Raw genomic sequence first — 25,724 nt, forward strand, 5'->3', positions numbered from 1 at the left:
CGGTGTTCTATATTGAGTATTCTTTCACCAGTATTTCACTTGATACCAACACTGTGACTTGAAGGTAGAACAAGTGTTAGCTCCAAAGGATTGAAAAACAGATTCCATAAGGGGTTGTACTTTTTTTTGAGGACGATTAGCCCTGAGCTATCTACTGCCAATCCTCCTCTTTTTGCTGAGGAAGACTGGTCCTGAGCTAACATCCGTGCCCATCTTCCTCTATTTTACATGGGACGCCTGCCACTGCGTGGCCTGACAAGCCGTGCACATGTCCACACCAGGGATCCAAACCGGCGAACCCTGGGCTGCTGAAAGGGAACGTGTGAACTTAACCACTGCGCCAATGGGCCGGCCCCCAAGGGGTTGTATTAATGTACCTTAAACAATAACTGATAATGGGTGGGCTTCATTTTTTTAACAAAGCGTCCAAACACACCAGGGGTTAAATAAGCTGCTTCTCTTTCCACTGTTTATTATTAATGTACAAAATATACAAAACCAAAAGAAAAAGAAAATACTCATCCTCAAATCCATTGTGGCTCGAACCCAAGACCCTGCACAAAACCCAACCGATCCACTGTTTTCATAGAAAACAACTGATGCTGAGACAGGTGAAGGAGGGGGCTGGGAAAGGGCAAGTCATGTCGAATCCACCCAGGAAGGCACCTGGTGGGGATTCGGAGGTGGCTGACAGGGCAAGGGAGCTGGAGGCCTCACACCGACAAGCTTCCAGGTGGGGCAAGGAGCGTGCTAACTCCCAAAGGCAGTGCATGTAGTGTGACGGTCAGGCCCAGCACGCCGGGCTTAAGCTGATGAAAAGCTGGTCTCACTGAAGTTTTACAGTTTCCAGAATGAGCTGCAGGCAGGGGTGGACCAACACCATTGGCCTCACCTATGCCAGCTAAAACTTCCACTTGATGCAGACGTAAATTTGCCATCATTGAACCTAGCAGACCCATGATGCAGCCTTGGGTGGTCAAGGAAGGTTGCAAAGTCTTACTTGAGAAGACACTCAGAACGTAAAGCCTGTGAGGGGAGGAGTGGGGATGATGTGTTCCAGAACTCAAATCCAGCCTGATTGAGCCCTCTCAGTGCAGTAGGATATATAATACCCCTTTTACCATCTCCCCACCCCAGGAGGAATAATGAACTTGGCTGGGATGATTTCATAAGTGCAGTTGATCCTGTGTCAGTTCTGTGTGCACGTGGAGGACCCACAATAGGAGAGCAGAGGTGTTCTCCAGGATAACCAGCTTTAGGTTCTCAGGCATAAAGGGTAATACTGGAAAGGGGTCTGGGGTTACAGGGCAAATCTCCTCAAAAAGTGAAGCCAAATGGGTCTCCTCTTCAGCAGTCCAGGGTACAGAATGTGTCCAGTCTCTCTCCTCCCCAGACTGGAGGAAAATATGTACATCAATGCGCACCAGTGATCAGAAAACCCCCAGGAACCCAAATAGGTGGGAACTGAGGGGGCCGGCTCCTCATCAGCTGGGGAAAGGGAAAAATGGGCCTCACAGAAGCCATAAGAAGGTGGAAGGAGCAAGGCTGCAGTCCACAGGGGTGTGGGCGGGGCAGGCAGGTGGCCCTAGGGCAGGGGGGGCCCATTGACACCCGGGTGGTAGAAGGCACAGTTGTTCTCATAGCGGCAGTTGCCCTTCATCATGAAATGTCGGCAAACAGGGCGGTTTGACATGTCTGTGGGAATGATGGTGGAATGGTTAGACAGGAGATGGCTAAGAGGTCAATGCCACCCTCACAGCCCCCCAGCCCCCTCCCAGTCTATGGCATCCTAGAACTTTCAGACAGAGGCAGAGTCTTGGGGATTTGGGGGAAGGGCAAAGGGTAGGAACTGCCATGCATGCTGGGAAAGGGACGATCTCATGTTCTGCCTGGCATACCAGGGTAGTGATGCTCCCCAGAAACTAGTATGGGACACCAAGAGCCACAAGGGGGACAGGGAGCATCCTCACCTCCTCCATGGCTGTGGCCTCCATCGTGCCCTCGGTGGCCCCCTCCTCCATGGCCAGGGCCATCATGGCCACGGTGTTCATGAGGGGGTGGCCCTCGATGGTCGTGGCCTCGGTGACCAGGGACATCATGAGGCCGGTGGCCATGGGGCCCCCCATGTCCAGGACCTTCATGGGGGCGATGTCCACCACTTCCACCCATACTCCCGCCAGGGCCTTCATGGGGGCGATGTCCACCACCAGCACCCATTCCTCCGCCAGGGCCTTCATGGGGGCGATGTCCACTGCCTCCACCCATGCCACTGCCAGGGCCTTCATGAGGACGATGGCCACTGCCACTGCCCATGCCGCCGCCAGGGCCTTCGTGGGGACGATGTCCCCCACCTCCACCCATGCTACTGCCAGGGCCTTCGTGGGGGCGATGTCCACCACCCATGCCACTTCCAGGGCCTTCATGAGGACGATGTCCACTGCTGCCGCTCATGCCTCCACCAGGGCCTTCATGAGGACGATGTCCACCACCTCCAACCATGCCCCCACCAGGGCCCCCTCGTCCATTTGGGGGTCCTCCTCCAGAGCGACCTCCTCTGGCCCCTCGGAATGGAGGAGGAGGAGGAGGTTCATTTCCGCCTCGGCCACCACGGCCTCTATGATATGGTCCAGGACCTGGTCCTGGACCCCCCCGCATAGGGCCACCCCGCATGGGGTCACCTGGGCCATCCCAAAAGGGATCGCCCCCCCGGGGAGGGGGTGGGGGACCGAGGAGACGTGGACCCACTGGCCCACCAGGGCCCCCAGGGCCTCCATGGGGACCTGATAGGGGAAAATAGAAAGAGAAACAATATCAGCTACCTGTTTACCCTCAGGAACCTCCACCTTCCAACCTAAAGTACCTCCCACCTTTTGGTCAATTGTATACTATTACCAGGCAGAAATTAAGCAGATAAGCCCATTCCAACCTCTCACTCACTACTTACCTGGCATAGGTCCCCCAGGTCCAGGGGGGAAGTGCTGCATGCCCTTGGGGCCCCCAGGACCTCCTGGTGGGAAACCATTGGCTATTGGACCAGGGCCTAAGAGTCCATGTGGCACTGTTAATGAAAAAAGGAATAAAACAGTTGGCAAGAAGATTCTAGAAGAGTGCTATGACTTCCCACTTAGATATCCCCAACTGACCCTCTCAGACCAACCTGGCAGAGCAATGCTCTCTCTGTCCAGTCTTCCCCTCCCATGTCTTGCCGCCTAGTGGCAACACCCCTGCTCTTCAGGGTCTGTGAACTCTGCTTCCCCTAACTCCACTGCAGGCTGCCTCCCCCAGGCCCCGGGGCTGGCCCTGATGATTACCCAGCATCTGCTTGATCTTGTCCGAATAGTCTGGTTGCTTCAGCAGTTCCTCTGAGGGATGACTATTTGGGCTACCCTGTGAGGCAAGTGAATAGAGAGCAAGGTCAACAGAGAGCAGTAAGGGTAAAGCCAAGAGAGGAGGGAAGCAGGAAGATGAGGACGACTGGAGTAAAGAGAAAGGGAGGTTCCAGAGAAAGTGGCAAAGAGGAAGGAGGGCTCCTACCATGATGGAGGTGAGGATCTCCTGGACATTGATGCCTCCTCCTCCAGGACCCTGGGGGCTCTTCCCAGCACCCATGCTTCCCATAAGATTGGCCAGAACAGGAGGCAACTTGGAGCCACCTGCCCCATCAGGTGAGCCTCCAGCGCCCCCAGGCTCCAGGGCCTCCGCATATGGGGTCTCATCCATGGAACACTCCTGAAAGAACAGGAGACAATCAGGACTAACTAAAACAATGGAGAGAGAGTCTCACACAAAGATTCATTAAAGCCAATCACAACCTCCACTGCCACGGAACACCTACTCACCTCGTCTAGGGGGATGAGTTTCGGGGGTATAGGTTCATAGGGCTCAGGATCAGGCTCGTGAGGACTGTCAGGAGTGCCGCAGGCAATGGGAAAAAGAAGAATGATAGTCAAATTGTTTATTTATTTATTTATTTTTTTTTTTGAGGAAGATTAGCCCTGAGCTAACATCTGCTGCCAATCTTCCTCTTTTTGCTGAGGAAGACTGGCCCTGAGCTAACATCCATGCCCATCTTCCTCTACTTTATATGTGGGAAGCCTGCCACAGCATGGCTTTTTCTGCCAAGTGGTGCCATGTCCATACCCGGGATCCGAACCCTGGGCCGCCGAGAAGTGGAACGTGCGAACTTAACCGCTGTGCCACCAGGCCAGCCCCAATAGTCAAATTATTTATTCAGGCCCTCAACTTTCTTCCTAACCTTGACCCCCTTCTTAGTTACCCCAGGACACGTTTCCCTCAGGAGTCCAAGTGCTCAACAGCCCAGGGCCTGAACCTCACTCTGCTCACCTTTCCTTGTTCAGGAATAGCTCCTGAAGGATTCCTTTCTCCCGCTCAGCCTGGATGTATCGCTCCTGGCTGTTGCTTCCAGGCGTGACAAGAGGCGAAGGCAGAACCAGGGGCCGGGGGCACACCCAGGGCACCTTCTCCTCCATGTTGTCATGGCTCAGACGCCGGGCTGTCTCAAATGCATGTCGGTCTGACAATATCTCTCGCTTAGCTGCCTCGCCAAAGTCCTTGATCTTATTCACATTTACTATTGGGAAGGAGAGAAAAAGCAAGAAGAATGTAAGCACAACCAAGTCCTTTGGAAACTCTCTATACCCACATATTATAAAGGAAACTTGCCCTCTAACCTCGTTCAGTTTCATCCAGTTCAAAATAGAAATATTCTCTCAGTTTGCCCTCCTCAGGCCACGTCACACTTTTCCTCTTCCTGCCTTTCCGGGTCAGCTGGCTGGGATCTCCAGGACTCTCCACTGGCTTTGCATCCAGAGCTCCTGGCTCCAAAGAGGCTGTAAAGCCGGAGAGGTTTCAGACCCAGGCCATTCCTTTCAGGAAACCTCCCAACCTGAACTAGTTTTGAGACTTACCTGTATCCATGAGCTCTGGGACTTCAACAGGGGGAACTGGGGTCCCTGGACGGTCTGTGTCCATGGCCTCAGAAGGAGGTGCTGGTTCTGGGGAAGAAGGTTTGGCTGTGCTTGGTTCTATGCTCGTTTTCCCTTCAAATGGGCTTGGCTATTATGAAAGAAAAAGAAGTTAATGAGCTGACAGGAAAGCCAGGGCAGTCAGTCCAGAGTCCTAGGCAGGATGGCCCACTGCTCCTAAAGGAAGACTCTGTCTCTAACACGGCCCCACGGCCACCAGTCTGCGTCTGAGACCACCTCCTCTTGCTTTCCTCCCCAAGCACTCCGAGATGCTGGGCTCCTCCTTCTACTTTACCTTTTATACCCTGTCACTGAAACCTACGGCCCAGGGCCCATACCTTGGCAGCTGTAGGTGACAGCACCTTCTTCTTCTTCTTAATTTTGATCCCAGGAACAGGGGCTGAATTGAGTGCATCCAGAAAGCCCAGGCCCTCCATAGCTACAAAAGGAAAGAGCAGAAAATGGAATCATCAGATCTCCTTCACAACCCTATTCCTACAGAGAGTCTGGGCAGGACACAGGGCAACGGAGACCCTGCCTCAACTTAGGACACAATAAACTCAAGGTGACCAGGTAGCATGTGCAGGAGAATTCATACAAGAAATTCTCGTCGTTATTCTTTCTTTCTTTTAAAGGCAGGCAGCCGTTGCTCTGGATGTGAATTAGAGCTCAAATGACTGACAAAACCAGCCCTGCTGACATGACAGATTATCCTGCCAGCTGGGAGGGCCCTAACCAAGGACTGAACAGCATAAGCCTCCCTAGCTCATCTCTAAAATTACTTCTAAGTAATCCTGTGAATGGGGAGTTCCAGAGGCACAAAAATTAAAGGACATAAGAAATCAGAGGAAAACAATAAAAGAGAAAAAAATAACTTCCCCCCGCCCAGGACATTCATTCCCATGAAGTCTTGCTCCCAAATCAAAGTAGATCCCCCCACTGTAGACTCACGCTGTGGTGGGATGATCTTCACTTTGATCTCTTTGGTGGCATTGGGTGTTGTGTTGAGTGGCTTGTATTTCTTCTCTGCAGGGGGGGCAGCATCTCCTGGAGAAGCTGTGGAGCTGTTAGAAGAGGAACTGTCAACAACATCAACTAGCCCCTTCTTTCTCCCTCGTGTCCACACACCCAGCCCATTGAGAAAGCCAGAACATGGTCTATACCTCTGGCGCTTGAGGGGGATGGGTTTAAGGTTATACTTGTCAGAGACCACCACTGCACTGGCGTTCTTCTTCACAGGCACCAAAGATGGGGTTTCCAGCTCCAGGCCTAGGGGAAAAGACATGGTGGTGGGGTTGAACTCACTCCCCACCCTCTTGACTTTGCCTCCCTGTTCCCACCCTTCAGTCTTCATCTAACCTTATACACCACCCCAGAGCTTTGCCCACTAGTCTTCCCTCCTCCACAGGTTAACCGTATCATAAATCCAAGCATTCCACCACAAGGCTCTGGGTGTGCATATACCCACAGACCCGCCCCCCCCACACACACACCCGACTCAGAGACCAGCCCACGGCCTTACCGGTGGAACGGAACTTGGCGTGACTGGGTGCCGTGGTCCGAAGAGACTTGGGCTTCTCCTTCTTCTTCTCTGGGGCCTCCTCAGTCCGGGTTTCAGCCTTCACCTCAGTCAAGGGTCGCTCAGGAGGGGTGGTTCGACTCTTTCCTTCTTCCTTACGTTTCTTCTTATCTTTCTCTGTTGTGGAAAAGCAAAGCAGAAAAGGATTTTGTTTAGGTAAAGAGAAAGACCGTCACTACGAGGTGAAGCAGGCTGAGGGCACTGAAGGCCGCGTCCCATAGGAAAGAAAGAAATACATGGAATAAAGTACTAAGGAACTTACCAGCAGGCTGAGTACTGCTCTGGGAGCGGATGACAGCCATCCAGTCACTGACAAGGACTGAGGCCAATTTCCGGAGCTCTGCAGGTGAGAGAAAGAGGAAATATCTCAATAATTTAAAATATTATTCTTCCAGTAATAGAAAACAGAGATGTTTAAAAATATACTGTGAAAATCTGGGTAATGGAAAAAGTAACCCAGAGTTTTAAGAACATCATGAGATAGGCTCAAAGCCCAAACTCTTAAAAATGGAGCTATGAATCACAGAGTTGTCTTCTATTCAGATAATTTTCAACCCTGATGGGATCTCGACACTAGGAGGTGAAAAGAATTAACACTTATTACAGAGGATGTTGTAAAGACTACATTACTGCATTACATGTACCTCATGTGACTTGAAAATTTTTTTTTTTTTTGAGGAAGATTAGCCCTGAGCTACCATCTGCTGCCAATCCTCCTCTTTTTGCTGAGGAAGACTGGCCCTGAGCTAACATCCATGCCCATCTTCCTCTACTTTATATGTGGGACGCCTATCACAGCATGGCTTGCCAAGCAGTGCCATGTCTGCACCCAGGATCTGAATCGGCAAACACTAAGTGCACATGGCGAACGTGTGCACTTAACTGCTGCGCCACCGGGCCAGCCCCAGATTTTTTTTTTTTTAAGGAAGATTAGCCCTAAGCTAACATATGTTGCCAATCCTCCTCTTTTTTGCTGGGGAAGACTGGCCCTGAGCTAACATCCGTGACCATCTTCCTCCATTTTATGTGGGACGCCTGCCACAGCATGGCTTGACAAGCAGTGTGTAGGTCCACACCTGGGCTCTCAACTGGTGAACTCCAGGCCACTGAAGCAGAAGGTGCGAACTTAACTGCTGCGCCACCAGGCCGGCCCCAACCTGAAGATTTTTAATCTCCCCTCATGGACACAGAAGCATAGAGATTAAAGCCACAAGTCTATACAGAGCCAGAATGAGGCCAGTGCCTCTGCTCTTCCCCTAACCACTTGTTGAAAGAAGAGAAACTAAACTCAGGAGAAAGGCAGGCAGGGTTCTAGTATCTGAAGGGCTGATAGATTTAAAAAGAAACAGTATTAGCCTGTGTTGTCCTGAAGGCAAACTTAATGCAAAGTTTCAAGGAGGCAGATTTAGACTCATCTTAAAAAAATTTTTTCCAGGGAACCTTTTTTCCTAGAATGCTGTTAGTAATAATGGCTTTAAGAAAAAAAATTAAATGAGGCAAGGGTGAAAAAAAAAAGCTTAAAAACAGACCAATTTAGGGTTGTGGAAGCAGAGTTTATCTAGATAAAAAGGATGCTCAGACAATTTAAAGATAAAGAACAGAATCTGTTTCTAAATAAATGAAAAAAAAGCTTTGTAGCTCTTTCCTTTTGTACTTGGCAAATACCATCTCTTATCTATGGCCCCTCTCTTCTTGCCAACACCTCCACTTATGAACTCATTCAATAATGAGATTGTCATAGAACTTTAAAACATAACCCTTCAAATGAGTCACACAACCAGCAATTTCTGTACCTAAGGCAACATGAACTCCAGTGCAGGAATATCCTAAAGCCTTCTTGGAGCACCTGATGCTAATTAGTCCAGTAAGACTTAACTACAGTTGATAAGCAATTTACACATTTCAGGATCTAAAAGTACAGAATAATAACTAAATCCTTTTTCATAGAAGGCATCACAATGAAGCCAGGTGGAAAACAGGAACAATGTACCCAAGATGAAGAAACAGAAGATGGGCAATGATTTAATGGGATTTCCCGTGTTCTATGTTACACTACAAATTATTACAGACACTCTAAGATGTCACAAAATTAGGTACTAAAAGGACCTGAAACCTGAGAATTAATACAACTAAAAGAATAGAAAGCTAAGGAATGTTTTTCACTTGAATAATACCGTGAGTTAAAATAAAATTGGGATCCTTTATCTTGGAAAAGTGTTCCCAGAATTTTCCCCTATACTAAAGGAACTTTAGACAAACTTACCCAAGCCTAGATGCTCCCTCCACATCAAACAGCCAAAGCCTCTTTCCAAAAAAGACCTAGCACCCCACTCCCTTTAGACACAGAACAAGTCTGTATTTTGATCAGGGGTCATCTTGGCTGGAATATTGCTCACTTGTGGGATACTAGTACCTTGTGCTCCTGGGTTTATGCCTTGGGTAGGGATTGAGGAAATTTTTAAATTTCATTTTATTTAAATTTTTAAATAAGAAATTAAAATTTTCATTTCCTTAATCTCTAAAGAAAAGGCTGTGACCTTCTGGAGCCAAGCTTTGTCTTCTGGCCCTTACCAGGAGCTCCAAAACCCTTTGTCTTAGGAAAAGTAAAAGTCTGTTGCTATCAAAGCAATGATATACTCCACGAGTCAGGATGATGCCATGTCTTATAGGAAGGTGTTTATTGGTAGAACCAGTACATCTATTGTTATGAAACAGACACAGAAGGGACCAGAATATGCTCTATTTAGGAAAAGAGAAGGAAATGATGATGAGACACTCTAGGATGACATTATTTCCCAAAAGAATTCTAAGTGTATGCCTTTTAGGCCAAGAGATCTTAAGAATCAGTTTCTAATTAAAGTATGGTACCTTATCTTACATTCAGTGGTAGAGAAATGGACAAATCTCAAGAGGAACTGAAAACAGGAAAGATGGGACAGGTTAGAGGAATTAAATTTTCAAAAGAAAGAGAAAAGTAAGGTGAGGTAGAAAGAGGAAGGTAGGAGTAGAGGCACAACACAAGGATGGGGAAAGAAAGGAAGGTAATTAAGTGGAAGTAATGGACGAAGGCCCAGGACAAGAGGAGGACAGGCCCCTACCTTCATCTTCACTTGACTTGCTCAGTTGCTTCACCAGTTTGGCTGTGTTGTTCTGTGAGAGATGGGGAGCAGCAGAAAGGTAAATGCCAGGAGGAAAATAAGCCCACTCAGAACTAACCACCCCACAAACTCACTCACAATCTCTTAAGGGTCCCTTAACAGCAACTAACACTGATACCTTACTTTACCTTTTACAAAACCTTTGTAGACATATTCTTACTTAATCCTTACAACAACCCAGATAAGTAGGTACAATTACTCCCATTTCATAGATGAAAAAATTGAGGCTCAGACAAATGAAGTGCCCCAAGCCACAAATATCAAAAAGATAAATTCAAATCAAGTCTTCTAATTCCAAATTCCTATTTTTTCTACCATTCTACCTCAGAGATACAAGACTGCAGGCAATGAGAGTTGGTGTGAGTTTTGCATCTATCGGCTATACCAGAAAGGAAGAACTGGGATTGTAAAGACTGAAGGTACCTGTTTGAGATGGTCCACAGTGAGCGGTAGGTGCTGCAGGGTCAGTAGAATTTGCTGCAAGAGGGGAATGTTGTTGGTTGTCTTTGAATATGTCAGCCAATTGTTAAGAAGCTTGTAACCACCAACGTCAATAAACCTGCAGGCAGGTAGGAGAGAGTCTGTAATGCCCTTCTTGGGTTTTTGGAAGTACAATATCCCACATTCCTAGTCCCTCATCAGCAACCCAGGAACCCCATGCCTCACCTCCCCCACCTTCTAACTACGTCCTCCCATTCCAGCCACCCAGATCCCCACTTACTTGACCAATATTTCTGGTGAACGGGTCTGCAGGAGAATGTTCAAGTAAGTGCATCGACTCACCATCTTTCGTGCTTCCTTCATGAGACTGTAAGAGATGAGTTAAGGTCAGCAATGGAGCAGCCAGAGAGCACCTCTTCTTTTAGCAGGAGAGTCTCTAATCTGTGGGAGTGCCTCGAGATCTCTGATGATTTGGGACTTTGCTCTAGGGTGAGAGGGTCACACAGGCCTCTTTGAGGATGGGATGTGATGGATCCAGAGTGAAATGGAAACCCAGGGGAGGATGGAGACATTGAAGTCTCTGATCTGGGGAGGTGAGCATCACTATTTCCCTGACACGCAGGGCACATTTACTTCTGCTCCCGGGTGAAGAGTCCTAGCCCTTAACAACCATTCTTTCTAGTCTGTTCAGGACTGGCTTAGTCATTTGCTTTCCCCTGGGAAACCTGAGGATCCCTGAAGGAAAATGACGTTTTGGGAATGTGAAACGTGACCGAAAACAGAACCAAGAATTCTGTTACCTGGCTCCCCTGCTTCCTTCCTGCCTTCCAAAAGTGTGACTCCCTGAGGACTGTGAATTTCCAAATATCCAGATTCTATTACAGTCAGGGACCAAGGGATCATCTTTTCTTATTACTTATTCTAAAATGATTGGGTTTGAATTCTATTCTACTGAGTCTCCCTTTCCTCTCCAGAAAGTCATTCCTGCCTGCCTTAGAAAATTAGTTACATATTACAGCACACAATACCCTCCACTCACAATGAATCCAAAGAACAGTACAAACTCACCTGAAGATCTTGGCAATCCCATCCACACTCTTGACTTCCCCATCTCGGTTAAGGAAGCTATCCAGGCCCTTGAGAAGCTCTTTGGGGTCTATGGGACCCGAACCCATGATAGAGGTTTCTAAGATGAGAGGACAAAACAAACCACAGAATAAATGGGAGGCAAGGACAATCCCAGTAGGCCCTCTAATAAATTCTATCTCTGCATTTGACAAAATATAGTGACTGACTACAGAATCTACATTCAACTATACTCATCATTTTCTAGATAAGAAAAAAACAACACAGACCACTGTCGCTGAGAAAACAGCCCTGGTAAGTTAAGCATGGTGTTAATACATGACGGAACAGGAAGACAATTAGATTGGAGGACTGGGGCAACACACCTTTCTCTCCCAGTTACATCCTTCCTAGGACAGCTGAACTTCACTAGATTGTATTAGGGCTAAGATTCACGTCCCCATAACAAAATGTGCAACTCTCTGAGGCATTTTTGCTTATCATTAGGTCCTGTCTCTCCTCAGTTGCTAATAAATCTGGCTTGAAAAAAAAAACCAAAACTGTAGCTTCTTAAAAACAGGGCCAATCTGGAGTGCCTGGGCTAAATGTCTTCTAAGAGTCGATTCCTTTGCCTCTTAGCCCATTAAGAGTCATAATCACCACAAGTGGCTGGATATGTTCTGCTTGCACCAGTAAACAATCAGCTCAAGTGGTAGGTGATGGAGAAGAAAACAAAACTTGAAGACAGAACCTTTCCCCCAGGGGAGTTGTGGGTTAACTCCCAGAAACAAAGACAAATGGATACAGAGGGAACCACACAGGTCCACCTAAGCCTTGAACAGAATGTCACTCGTTAACCAAACACTGCAGAAGTTTTTACTGTTTCAAAATTTAGAGCAAGTCTGGTTTGTGGTTTCAAAACCAAAGATGTGAATCTCACCCCCTACTCCCCCACAAAAATCACACCATCTAAGACCAGGCCCCCCAAGAAAGGCCTGAAATCAGAAACCATGGAGCCAAAAATAATGGAACAGATATAGCTAGAAGCTTGAAAAAGCCAGTAAATGTTAAGTACTTTAGACCAGCTTAGAAAAGAGTTAATTAAACGCTAGACTGCTGTTATGGGACAGAGAAGAGTGAAGCAATTTCAAGGCCAGAATCAAGTTCCAGAGAGGTCATTCAGAATCAATATGGTTCTGAGATTTTTATCCAGCCTTAACTCTAAACACCGGCTTCTGAGATCCAAAAAAGAAAGGCACCTTGTAATATCTGCATTTGGAAAATGCAGCTAACGGGGTAGGAAGGAGGAAGGAGAAATCCCCTGCATCCTGCTTCTAGAAGAGATAACCCACATCCCAGCAGAAGGGTGGGCAAATCAGGGTTTTCCAAAGATGACTACACTTTGTGCAGAAAAGAGAACAGGTTTCTTATAATGTAAATTAGCTCTATTTGTTCTCAGACAAACCAAAAAAGAAAAATAAGCATAATAATCTCAACTTTTCAGCCCTCTCCCCCAAAAAGGTCAATAAATTTCTAAATTTATAGGCCCTAAGAACCTAGACAAGAAGAGGCAGAAGCAGGGAGGAGGCTGGTTCTTGGGATCATAACCTGCGGGCTGAACAGAGAGAGAGATGAGGTAAAAAATGCTGCGAGGTGAGCAAAGCTGGGTTAACCATGCTGTCACTGCTGCCCTGGAACCGCCACAAGTACAGGTAGAACCTGAGGTAAAAGGAAAAAACATTCAAGGAGAACACCAGGTAAGATTAGAAGTCCACAGGCCAAATCCACTGAAGTGTAGTGATCCTTACAGAGACAGACACAAGGGAGAAAGGAATTTTTCCCATGTAGTAAGACACTATAAAGTGATAGACACTATAAAGCGATATATAGACACAATAAAGGGATATATAAAACAGATTTCCTGTCTGTTAGAGACTGGAAAAGCAATGAAGGAATCCAAAGTAATACATATCATCAAAATATATACAATTTGACAAAAAAGCCTTAAATTATCACTTCAAACCAGTCCCCCCTAAATACAGCTGACCCCACTGATCCAAACCCAGAATTGAATATACATCACCTCAGAGAACTCCCTTTTGCATACCCAACTGCCAGCTAAGCCAACAGGTCTGCTATCCCTTCTTCCTTCAGAAACTCAAACTGTCACCTAAGTTCAAATGTCCTTTCACTTGAGAGACTAGGAGTCAAGAGACAGAATAACCATCCTTAGAGAAAGAGAGACCAATGAGCACAAAGCTAAATTCTGTCCAGTGCCTTTTGCTGGGAATGGGACCCAGGGACAACTTTTTAATACCCACTCATAACAAGCAAGAGTAATAGTCAAGGGAAGCTAGGAAACAAAGAAGAAATGTTAAATATTCACTTTCCACTATTATTTTTCCTATTATTTATATCTTGGAAACATAACTAAATTTTGTCTCACAAGCACCAATCATGTGAGAAAACATAAGCAGGATTTATCCTGATGGCTTCCCTCCAGGCAGATTAGTTTCATAGTGATTTAAAATTAAGGACCCCAAGTATCTTACAACCTAATTTCCTGACTTTGAAGTCAGTGCATTTTGAAAGAAGTTCCAAGGCACTCAAGCGGAAAGGAATGAAGAGCCTAAATTCCTGGCCCATGCCTACAGTAGGAAAGGCAAACGAGCTGACCAGGGAAGGAGGGGCAGTGACCAAGTGTCCTAACATTACCTACTCATATTTGGAGCCTGGAAGGAAAGTCTGAGGAAGCTTTCTGGAACCAAAAATAATCCAGGGCATGATACATTTTAATTTCCTTGAAGGCAGAACATACAGAGGGAGGGGGGAAAAAGCAACCCCTGGCCTTATCTCCACCTTGTCCTAGGCTGTGCTTTCCTTACGGAGGATGTTGCAGGCAGAGACATGAGCTACTGACAAAAGGCACTGGGGAATTTCCGTTTTTACCAGAAATAAAAATTAAAAGTCCAGAAGTGACACTGACTCCTGCCTCCAAAATGCATATTACTTGAGGTTTATTTAATTAAATAGGGTGAAAACTATCTAGCTCAGCTAGTTATTCTATAGCCATCACCAATGACACAGAACTGAACTGGCTCAGGGCAGAAACTGTATGCAAGCCACAGCCCTTTTAAAAACAATCACAACACTCTTCTAACAAAGGAGGAAAGAGTCTGAGTTTACCTTAACTTAGAGGCTTAAACACTTCTGGAAATGAAAATGCTTTGTACCTAACCCCTTATATTCTCCTTCCTTTCACTGGTGTTTGAGGCATTTCCTAGGCATTTTGAGGCAAGAGTGGACTAAATTCTCTCTCAGGTGATTTACAAGGTTGTACCCCTCTTCTTGGTAGTAAGCCCCTATTCCTCAAAGTCATTTTGAAAACCTGGTATAGGATCTCCCCAAAAACGCTTATTTGCCTTTCAATAAGGATGTAAACTCACCCCCACCCCCCAATAGAAGAGGGTCCTAGAATAGAACTCTGGCCACAAACTACAAGGATCAGGTTCTCCGAGTTTCTCTGGATGGACTGGATTTGGTTTCCCTAGAAGACCTTGTTTGCCATCTCCCATGTTAAGGAAGATCTTTATTAATCCCCTGCTCACTAGAGATCAGGAACCCCAGTGGGTAGAATGTTCAGCTCCCAAGGAAGGTATGCTGCAGAGGCACATGGCAAACTGCTTAAAAGATAAAAAAAAAAACTTGTAGTCAATAGACATGTGGAAGAGTCCCTCCCATCCAATCCAGAAGTTTAAGTAATAATTTGAGAATCTGTACCCAGTAGAAAATTAGCCCTGAAGTCTCACCCAAGTCACCACAGGACAGTTGTACAAAATGGCTTTCCAATTCTGCCTAGAACCTCCACGCTTTAATGTAGGACTTTAAAAAATGAGAAGTATATGGAGAGTCTGATAAAGATCTGACTTTGAAAAAGTTGGAGGAAGAAAGATAAGAAAGGGACAGGACCCCATACCCCCCTCAGATAGGGCATGGCTTTCGAACATGCACCCCTTGCTACAGCACTGCACGAGTTGAAAAATGAAGAGGACATTATTTTCCCATTAATGTTTTTAAGGAATTTCTTTTAGAAGGGAAGGAAAAAGAAATTCAAAAAAGGTGGCTCTTTGGAAAAAAGAAATAAAGGTTGTGAAATGTAATACCAGAAAGGGTTTGCTTACCAGAAACCGTAGCTTGATTCCCCCTGCCTTGAGTTTACAACTGCAGCCTCCTTTCCTAAAGATTCACTTCTCATCCTAGTACCAATGTACAGGAGCTAAGCAACTGGAGAACGTGATACAGCACTGAACACAAAGAGTTTATACCCAAACCCAGAGGAGGGAATAAGGGCGATTTAGAAGAAAGTCCTAAAGAACCCACCCTCCCCCAGATTCTCATTATACAAAGTGACCAAATGCAGGAGGCCCAAGGACTGCTTCCTGAGCAGAAATGGCACATTCCAGTGTCATTAGGCCCCATTTGTCTATTCGTTATTCTTTCACAAGCTCGTGTCTTTCCCCAGTATCCCCAACACACATATATACATACACACACGCTCACACACTCTCCTAAAAAGCTCCCAGTCTTCTAGTTGGTTGGACGGGCTTTCCACCCCTGGCAACTGAAGCAGGGAAAACTTCCAAGCAGTTGCGATGAGTGAAAGGTGAAAATAAAAGCAACAGGCTCTCATTATTAAATGTAAAAACCAGAGCCGCCCAAGGAGACGGACAGCATGAAGACCTAATTCCTATAAGCTTTTTTCCTGTTAAGATAAAGGCTATAAAAGATAACATTGTAAAGAAAATAAGGAAAATGTCTTTTCCTGTCTCGCAGCAGCGTGCACAGGGACTCCAGAAGGCATCTGCTCAGGGGTGGAGTTTCAAGAGGGTGGAGAGAGGAGGAAGAAAGCTGATTACATCACCTTTCAAGGCTGCTCCTCCCCCTTGACCAAGTTTCTAGGGCGGCCCTAAGCTCTGGATGGCAAAGGGGGAGAAAAACAACAAAGAAGCAGGGACGCCATTTTGTAATGGAGAAGAGGAAAACTTAACAAAGCTGTCCGGGCTCTGCCGGGAGCTAGTTACATTAAAAAACACCCTTTTTTAGTAAAAACAAAAACAAAAAAAGCCCCCCATGCCGAATAGTCTTTGACCTATTTTGAGTCAATAAGAGCGTTGTGAAAATAAAAGCAATTAAAATATTAAAAGAACAATTTTCTGCGGGGAAGAATTGAATTTGCAATCGAGGTTCAACCCGCTCCGATCGACCACCCCCATCCTCCCTAGAAAGGGAAAGGGGGAGGACTTGGACCCCTCTCAACAAATAGGGCTGAGGTGGGAGGACAGGAGAAAAATGGGTCAACACACAACCTGCGACGCCGCTTGGAAGACAAAAGGACAAGGAAAGTCGCCATATTGAAGCAGGGAAGAAAAAAATTCCTTTTAACGACACAAATCTTTTAGAAAGCTAGCATTCAATTGCACTAAATGGCTTTTAAAATTATACTCCTGCATTCCACATTTCCCAACCTTTCCACCCTCTATTTATTTAACTGTATCCCCCCACCATAAAGTATCAAGTTAAAATGTTAATCACTTTTTGCTTTTAAATAACCTATGCAATCTGCAACAATTACAAAACATTTCTACCTCCCCAAGTATTATCTTGTATGTACTGGCTCTAAGATTATATTTTGCCCTGATTTAAGTGTCTTGCAATCTTTATTCCTAGATTGCCACCTATTTTAACCACACAAATATATACCCCAAGCAAATTACATTAAAACTGAGAGGATTTAACAATCATTTTAAGTCATAGCCAGCTATTATTTCTCTCTGCCCATCTCCTTACCCTGCAATCTTTATGTACAGATTGCTTATTAATCTGGCAAATTGAAAGGCGCCCTGCTTGTCTCACACACAAAGAAGTGGGACTTCTGGGCCACAAGATCCACCATCTTTTGTATGTGAGCTCATTAACCCTTTTGAAGACTGCTAACGAGAGGAAGGTAACCATTCCTCTTTATAAAAAGCAAACACTATGGCTTTGGCAGTCTGGAAATTGGCTGGATTACCAAGGGTTAACCATCAAAATCCTCATTTGCTGGCCCTCCCTCCACGCTCTCCTTGCCTGCAGCAGGGCAGGAAGAGGTAGGTGGTAGGGGAAAGAGAACAAGACTGTTTAGACCCAAAGGCCCTTTTTTAATGGAGATTAAGTGACCGGCTTGGTCCTTCTCCAGTTCTCTATTTTGTTCTATGGTCTCACTTCTTCCTCTCACTATTTTTGGTTTCACAACGGGAAACGTTGATTTCTTGTTGCAAGGCTGGTTTTTGAAAATTCGACACTTACTATCCAATTTTTTTGCGACGTCAGCACCTCGGGCTCAGGGGGGAGGGGGTTAAAATTTTGGAGAAAAAAAATAAAACAACCAACCAGGACCCAAAACTCAATTACTTGGGGGCCTCATTGGATCAAAAAGTCTCTTAAAAAAAATAAAGGCCAACTCAGTATTCATTTCCCCCCCCACCCAACTCCATTTAGGGAGGGGGGTCGTAGAAAAAAAGTTCTGAGTGGATTCAAAAAAGTAAACGCTGGATGAGTGAATTTGGGCGGGTTTGGGAAGGGAGGGTGGTTGATTATTTTTGAAGTTATGTGGTGACAGTCCTTCGGCCACAGATTTCAAGTCCCAAGCAGCGTGGGCTGGTGGGGCGGACAAGATAGGTGGGAAGGGGCAGAAGACACAAGTGGTTGGGCTGGTGGCTGCTGTTTTCCCTTTCCCCCCTCTCAGGATCCTTTCAAGGGCTTAGATGTTGCTGCGGCTTGTTTCTTTTTTCCTCGTGGCCGGCCTGTCTTTCTCCGAGAAAATTCAAACCTGGGATAAAAGGAACACAAGGGAGAAAGATGTAATCAGTACGGGCTGCTTTTAAACACCCAAAAGGTCCATCTTGGTTATCCCCGAACACCTCCATGTCCCATCCCGAACACAGCCGCTTTATATAAGCCATGGCTCTCAACGGACCCCGTGCCTACCCCGTTTCCCAGTGCAACGCACTCCGCAAAATTTTACCCCCTAACCGCCAAATCACCGAAACTTACCTCTAAACGAACCCCAGAATGGCGGCTGCCCGCTCGGGCGGAGTCTTTTATACCGGGACGCCGCCCAACGCGCCTAAACGTGCTAGTGAAACGCCCTTGTCGCGCGACATTGTGCGTGAGGCGTGAATTCATTGGTCAACCAAAAAGACAACTCTCTAGCTTATTGGCTCTCCTTCCTTCGCCTTCGCTCAGCCCCTTCCCCCCCGGCACCTTCTTCCGCCTCCTTCCTGGCCCCCACCGCGTGCGCGTGACCAGAGAGCCTAGCCCCTCCCTTTCCTCTCCTTCCACCACTTCCGCCCTCGAGACAGTTCTCACCCTGGGTTGGTAGAACCAGGCCGGCGCATGCGCACTGACAGGATCTCGGTCCAAATCGCCTTCGAAATTGTTTAAAAGGCAAACTCTAAGAATGAGATTTAAGAGTCATAGTGACTGGCTCAGCAAAAACGCAGTTTTGAGGCCGAATTCGATTGTGACGCAGTTGAAATTAGCTTCTCCCCACGGCCCCCCTTTCACGCTTCCGTCCTGACGCAAGTACGCGGCCGCCTCCCGCACTGCGGGCTTGTCCTTGGCCCTACCCTAGTCAGTTTCCTGGAGCATGCGCAGTCTCCCTTTCGGCCATTCCTGCTTTGGGCGTACGTCAAGATGGCGGCCTCCGTATTGAATACGCTGCTGAGGCGCCTCCCTAGCCTTTCGCCCTTCAGAGGTGCCTACGGAGTTCAGGTAACTCCTTGGAGCACACTTTGTACAACCCCAACTTACCTATACCTTCTCTAGGTCGTCACTCCACTGCTGGGAATCCAGGAGCGGAGACCTTGCCCAGTGCTTGTGCCTCGGCTGTGTAGGCAACACATTGCTTCCACCGCCTTCCCCCTTTCCATCGCCCTCCTGGATACTGCGCGTATTTTCTAATCCCGAGCCAAGGGCAAAGAGCCAGGGTTAGATGTCATCCTCTTCCCAAGTTACCATCTCGGCTAAATAACTAGGTGAAGAAATGGACCCCTTGGCCATGCACAACCAGCTCTTGACCATGCAGTTGGTGTCTAAACCTGTGATGCTCTGGCGTGTCCTTGGGTTGCGGGACACGAACTTCTACCAGCCCTGCTATCTCCGAATAAAACAAGGATACATTCTCACGATCTGGGGACCAGTTTATTAGCTCTCTATCTCACTAAATCAGTTTCTTATCAGAGCATACATGAGAGCCTTAACGCAGTCCTTTGGACTGAGATTTTCCTCCAGTCTCATGTACTCACCACCCTGGAGGTTCTTGGTAGAGCCAGGACAGGTTCTTGGTCGGGCAGGGTGAGATAGGAAGGCTTACCCAGCTGCCACTCCCAAAAGTGGGATTGAAGAGTAGGTGACAGGGGTCACCATGGAGTTAATAATAGGCTTGGTAGCTTTAAAGCTGGCGTTAGGACTCAGGTTTGTTCTGCCATGTGGAATGTTGTTGACCTTCCATTTTTTATAAGGCTGGGCAACTCAATGATTCGGCTTTGAATTGAGCTGAACACTCACCTGTCCTCTGTATCCCCTCCCTGCCACCCATCTTACTTCCAAGAAGCTAGACATCCTCCCTTTTCCTTTATTCTGTCTTTTCCTCCGTTAGACTCAGTTCATCCCCACAACATGAATACCTTATATGTGTCAGGTTTTTCAGTTGTCCTTTCAAATAAGATTGTCTCCCAGGCACCTATCCTAGTTATCCCTTAACATTAGCTTCTCTTTCAAGATCCATTTGGAGATAGGGAGAGTGGTTGTTGATGGTGTTAATTTAACACTAACAAAAATGCTACCTTCCATATGTATTCCTGCTATGTTCCATTAACACAATGGGCGTGCATTCCCCTTCTCCTCAAGGTGTAGGCAGCAAAACAATCAAGTGCCTTCCTTGAACTCATTCTGCTATTTCTTGTCCTCTTTTTGTAGGTTCCCTGCCAGACTCTTTGCACTGAAGCCCCCCCTGAGGAAGAGTCTTTGCCTCCAGTTCCTATTTCCCCTTATCAGAATGAACCCTGGAAATACCTGGACTCAGAAGGTACCTTTAAATGGGGAAGGGGAGAGTCACGTGGGGACTGAAATAAATGGACAAAGACACCTTCTCCACCCCTACCCAGGAATTCCTTGTGTGGTCTTTCATTTCAGAATACCAGAATCGCTATGGGTCTCGCCCAGTCTGGGCTGACTACCGTCGCAACCACAAAGGTGGGATACCGCCACAGCGGACTCGAAAGACATGTATTGTAAGTTTCGGAGGGTGGCCATGGGTGGGATGAGGTGTAGAGGTGGAGGCTACAGTAACAGTGGCGGCAGCACTTTTTCTGACAGGCCTTTGAATACCTTCACCTGCTAGTTTCTTCTCTCTACAGCGTGGAAATAAAGTTGCTGGGAATCCCTGCCCTATCTGCCGGGATCACAAGCTGCATGTCGACTTTAGGGTAAGGAGAATATTTTCTCCAGCATGAAGATTTGGAGCCTCTTTTCAATGATAAGGAGATCACCAGAGGTGCCCTACTCTTTTTCATATCCTAGTGCCCCTACAATCCATTTTGTACTGACTTTCTAGCAATATAAAAAATCCTTCCTAAGGCTGGCCCAGTGGTGTAGTGGTTAAGCTGGGAGCACTCTGCTTGGGTGGCCTGGGGTTCGCCGGTTTGGATCCTGGGTATGGACCTATACCACTCATCAATCAATCAATCAATGTAGTGGCAACCCACATACAAAGTAGAGAAAGATTGCCACAGATGTTAGCTCAGGGCCAATCTTCCTCACCGAAAAAAAATATATATATTTTTTTACAGGCAGGTACGAATGTAAGCAAACGATCTAACTGTAGCTCTTAAAAGATAAATGGTGGTCATTATTTTCTTTCCATAGCATTACTTCACTTTTCCCCCATCCTTTTGCCCTCTACTGTGGGTTATACTAAAAAGCTTCATCCCTTAACTATGAAATTTACAGTGTAAGTTGGCAGGCAGGAAAAATGCCTATTTCTAATGGGAAAGCAATGCCCAAAGCTCATTTATAGCCATCGCAATTATTAGCAAGTAGATTGGGCTAGTTTTTTCCTGAGGTTTTCTTATTTTATCATGTTGATGTTTGATGCGTCCTGAGACTTGGGGCTGGAGGGCAGATACATGAAGCAAGGTATAGAGTCTAGTTATTTTTTCAAAAAGGCTTCATCATGAGGAGGACAGGAATTGCTCCTTAAAGACTTCAGAAACCTTATAAAAATGAAAATGGGAAAATGCTCTTCTGAGCATGCAGTGAAGGGGTTAGCGCAGAAGTTGAATGGATAGTCATCAGGAAAGTTGGAGGGCATTCATCTGTCAGTCAGAGGGTGGGGATGTCCGACTGCCCTCAGGCCCCTTCTGACACAGGTTGTAGAGAAGTCTAATAGATAACTTCTCGATTTCAACTGTGTACGACTGGATATAAAAAGAGATTATAACCAATTGAGTATATCGTTTATAATCAATTACATAACCAAGGGAGAGAGAAAGATTACAACTTGAATAGTTCAGATGAATCTGCCTGCCATTCCACTCTACAAGTGTACCTGCTTTTTCCTTGGGTCTCACCTCCTGTGATTAACTTGCTGGCTGAGAGTCATTCTACATAATTAAAACCGTAAAATTGACCTTAATAAATACATATATTACGTACAGCATGCTATTATATACATTAATCATTTATACATTCATATTACAACATATACTACATTTCCTGGGTGATATCAGGAATTGCCAACTGACAGTCCCCAGTTTTTTGCATGAAGGGCTGATTTTAGAACCTAACCCCTGAAGAAGAGAATTCTATGTGAGTCTCAATGACAGAATGTAAGGTGTACATGTCAAAGGGTTGAGAGGCCGGGAAAGGGGGAAAGTTTGCTGGAGGTTTCAAGAATGTGTTCAGTCAAGTGATGGCGCTAAAACTGGGACGTGAAGGAGGGTAGCATCTGGAAAGACATAGAGGGATTCTGGTTGTCATGTGGGTGTGTAGGGATTGTGCACCTTCAGTCTCTAAAGGTCTTACTGCTCTCCCCTCCCTCTCTCATGTTTCTCTACCACTTTCCCCCACAGAACGTGAAGCTCTTGGAACAGTTTGTCTGCGCCCACACGGGCATCATCTTCCATGCTCCATACACAGGTTAGCCCGTCATCCCTGACACCAGCAGAATAGCTTTTCCTTGGAGCACTTCTCATTTAGTCAGTCAGACAGCAGGTATTTGGTGGCTCCTACTATGGCATGAAGAGTGTGATTGAACTTTGTGGAAGTCTTGGCTTAATGGGGATACTTATATGCTAATATGTGAACCAAAGATACAGGCAGGTATGAATGTAAGCAAACGATCTAACTGTAGCTCTTAAAAGATAAATGGTGGTCATTATTTTCTTTCCATAGCATTACTTCACTTTTACAAAAGGCTCTCAAAAATTGACTGTCACACGTCAGTGCATTTATACCACTGACAATTCAATTAGATTTCCCAAATTTGGAATTGTTATCTTAACAATTCAAGATTATATCTATTCCTTAACTACAACCACAGGCCAGATCTAGCTTGCTGCCATGTCCATTTGTTTTCATATTGTCTACAACTGCCTCCAGGCTACAATGGCAGAGTCAAGTAGCTGAGACAGAGACTATAGGACCTGCAGAGCCTAAAATATATGGCCGTACACGGAAAAATTTTGCCAGCTTCTGCTCTAAAGCAAGATCAATTTGCAAAGGATAATCTGAATCCACCATTTGGAGGGTGGCAGCATGTTCAGTGGAGTTCGGTTTGTCAGAGAGTTTTATAATCAGGCTGTAAAAGCCTGAAGGGACTATTTTGCTACTCTCTCAGATCACTTTCCCCGGATCTGAAATCCTTTCTTCTTTTATTGAATCTTTTTCTGTGGGTTATCTGACTCAACCCTTTAATTAACCACACCTGCCCTTTGAATTATGTTCCACTTCCTGTCTTGGAGTCTTTACGATTAAATGGCTTCTCTGTAGTGGCTAGACACTCCCAAGTCTTCATCCCAGCTCTGAGAGAGAGAGAGAGAGGATTCTTCCCATTAGGCAGGTTCCCATTAGGCAGGTGGGGAGGCTGAGGCCCATGGAGGGCTCAGGAGAATGGGGTCATTAGGTAGAGCCAGGTGTTCCAAATCCAGCTCTCTGTCACCATATAGAAACACTTGTGTTCTTTATTTACCGTGTCTCATAGAAGGAGCACTGAGTTACCTTTTTTCTCCCTACAGGGGTCTGTATGAAGCAGCACAAGAAGTTGACCGAAGCCATCCAGAAAGCCAGGGATCATGGTAAGCATGAGAAGGGGCACAGGGCAGTTTTGATAGATGTGGAGAAGGTGGCTTAGGGCTAGAGGGTGGATGTAAATGTTCTTACCTATCTGAGAAGGTAACACCCAACATATTCTTCCCGAGATACTCTTCTTTCATCACTTCACTGTCCCTTGTTCCCTCTCCTGACTCTCTTACGTTGTCATTGCCTTGTCCCCTTGTTCCTCCTTTAGCCTTCTCTTTTTTTAATACTCAAGTTTCCTCTCCCAGGGCATTGGCGTATTTTTTTTTAAAAGATTGGCACCTGCACTAACATCTGTTGCCAATCTTCTTTTTTTCTTCTTCTTCTTCTCCTCCCCAAAGGTCCCCCAGTACATAGTTGTATATTCTAGTTGTAGGTGCTTCTGGTTGTGCTTTGTGGGACACTGCCTCAGCATGGCTTGATGAGCAGTGCTAGGTCTGCGCCCAGGATCCGAACTGGCAAAACCCTGGGCCGCTGAAGCAGAGCACACAAACTTAACCACTCGGCCACGGGGCTGGCCCCTCCTTCTCCCTCCCCCCTTCCCCCTCCCAAGCTGAGAAAGAGTCTTGAGCTAACATCTGTTGTCAGTCTTCCTCTTTTTGCTTGAGGAAGATTTTCCCTGAGCTAACATCCATGCCAATCATCCTCTATTTGTATGTGGGTCACCATCACAGCATGGCCACTGACAAGCATTGTAGGTCTGCACCCAGGAACCGAACCCAGGCTGCTGAAGCAGAGCACTCTAAACTTAACCACTAGGCCATGGGGCTGGCCCCTCTTTCCTTTCTTCTCCCTCTTGTTTTATAACTATTGGTCCCAGTGCCATAGGTAGATCACAGAATGATATTTGTATAAATTTCTGGCCCTGGGCTCCAAGACACCTTTGCACAAATTCGAAAAAGGTGCCCCTCCACTAGGGCAGATGCAGCTTCATAGCCTTAGTGCAGGCAAGAGCCCAGGCAGTATGTCAGCCCACACTTGCTCCCTTGGCCAGTTGCCTTTCTATAGTGTACAACATACATAAATGTACACAGTGGCTCTGACTGGTCCCTCCTTCCCTTTATAAGTCATTTTCCTTACTGCCTTAATCTTAACTACTCCTCCTTGCTTTCTCTTTTTTAATCCCCTAGGTCTCCTCAGTTACCACGTTCCCCTGGTTGAACCGCGGGACCTTGACTTCAGTACCTCTCATGGAGCTGTGAGTGCTACTCCACCAGCCCCCACCCTGGTTTCAGGTGACCCCTGGTACCCGTGGTACAGCTGGAAACAGCCACCAGAGAGAGAGCTGTCCCGCCTTCGCCGGCTCTATCAGGGCCGTCTCCGAGAAGAGAGTGGCCCCCCACCTGAATCAATGCCCGAGGTTCCCCTCACAACCCCAGCTGAAGGCTCCTCCACTGAGCAGGCAGGCCCCCAGAGGGCTCTATAGGAGCTGTAGACTGGGCAGGGATTAGGAGATTGTGCCTAGGAATTACGTGATGAGATTTCACCCTGAAAAGTTGTGTCTATTTTGTGGCCAATGGCAGGCCCAGGGCCAGAGAAAGAAAATGATTGTTAAAGGGGATAACTACATCCGAGGCTGAGGGAGGGCGATACAGATGTGCATGGGAACCCCCAACTCCTATGTATTGTAAATAGATGGGCTAAATATTCTGTCGGTGTTTCAGACTTCTCCCATCTCGGCTTTTCCACAATAAAACTGTGTCTCCTGCCTCTGGGTTGACTTTCAGATGAATTCCATTGTTTGGGGGGAATGGGTGCTGTTGTGGGGAAAGGAATAGTCAGGCTTGAGACAGCCTGGCCAGTGACTCTTGGGACAAGAAGCCACCTGGGATGGGCAGTTGTGCCATTCTGTCATGATTACACTAGTGGCCCCCTGTGCCCGACGCAGTGTTCCCACCATACCCAGCTGTTCAGTGAGGGGCTAAAGGACTGGAATGAGACAACTAGGCCTAGGAAAAATGCGTTGCTGTGGCATCTACTGCCATGGGAGGCGGGGGTAGGGAGAATGGCGTTGCTAAGGGACAGCTGGTCTAGCAAGAAGAACAGGGTCTCCGGAGTCGGCCGACAGGGCACTGGCGGGTGGCAGGAGCAGGCGGCCCC

At 46.6% G+C, this 25,724-nt stretch overlaps 2 protein-coding genes across 6 annotated transcripts; one reads left to right on the forward strand and one right to left on the reverse strand.

Annotated features, from left to right (window-relative positions):
• Positions 1-442: 442 nt before the first annotated feature.
• PPP1R10 (protein phosphatase 1 regulatory subunit 10) lies at positions 443-19,670 on the reverse strand. Of its 5 annotated transcripts, XM_070245141.1 has the most exons (21): positions 19,574-19,670; positions 18,636-18,720; positions 17,574-18,096; positions 11,232-11,349; positions 10,444-10,530; positions 10,146-10,281; positions 9,663-9,714; positions 6,827-6,904; positions 6,508-6,681; positions 6,149-6,254; positions 5,937-6,049; positions 5,324-5,424; positions 4,929-5,076; positions 4,692-4,850; positions 4,345-4,591; positions 3,840-3,903; positions 3,535-3,729; positions 3,312-3,387; positions 2,945-3,058; positions 1,971-2,780; positions 443-1,695 (listed from the first exon to the last, which is right to left on the reverse strand). In XM_070245141.1, exons 4-21 carry the CDS (start codon positions 11,336-11,338, stop codon positions 1,586-1,588), a joined length of 2,877 nt encoding a protein of 958 aa, XP_070101242.1. In that variant the 5' UTR covers positions 11,339-11,349; positions 17,574-18,096; positions 18,636-18,720; positions 19,574-19,670; the 3' UTR covers positions 443-1,585. The 5 variants fall into 5 exon arrangements, with proteins under 5 accessions (XP_070101242.1, XP_070101243.1, XP_070101241.1 ...); XM_070245142.1 differs by lacking the exon at positions 18,636-18,720 and having other exon boundaries at positions 19,080-19,603; XM_070245140.1 differs by lacking the exon at positions 19,574-19,670 and having other exon boundaries at positions 18,636-18,893.
• Positions 18,856-25,334, forward strand: MRPS18B (mitochondrial ribosomal protein S18B). The gene is made up of 7 exons (XM_001491810.6): positions 18,856-19,040; positions 20,247-20,355; positions 20,463-20,560; positions 20,687-20,755; positions 22,400-22,466; positions 23,564-23,623; positions 24,755-25,334. Exons 1-7 carry the CDS (start codon positions 18,963-18,965, stop codon positions 25,048-25,050), a joined length of 777 nt encoding a protein of 258 aa, XP_001491860.2. The 5' UTR covers positions 18,856-18,962; the 3' UTR covers positions 25,051-25,334.
• Positions 25,335-25,724: the final 390 nt, after the last annotated feature.

Source organism: Equus caballus, chromosome 20 (assembly GCF_041296265.1).
Source record: "Equus caballus isolate H_3958 breed thoroughbred chromosome 20, TB-T2T, whole genome shotgun sequence".
NCBI lineage: Eukaryota > Metazoa > Chordata > Mammalia > Perissodactyla > Equidae > Equus > Equus caballus.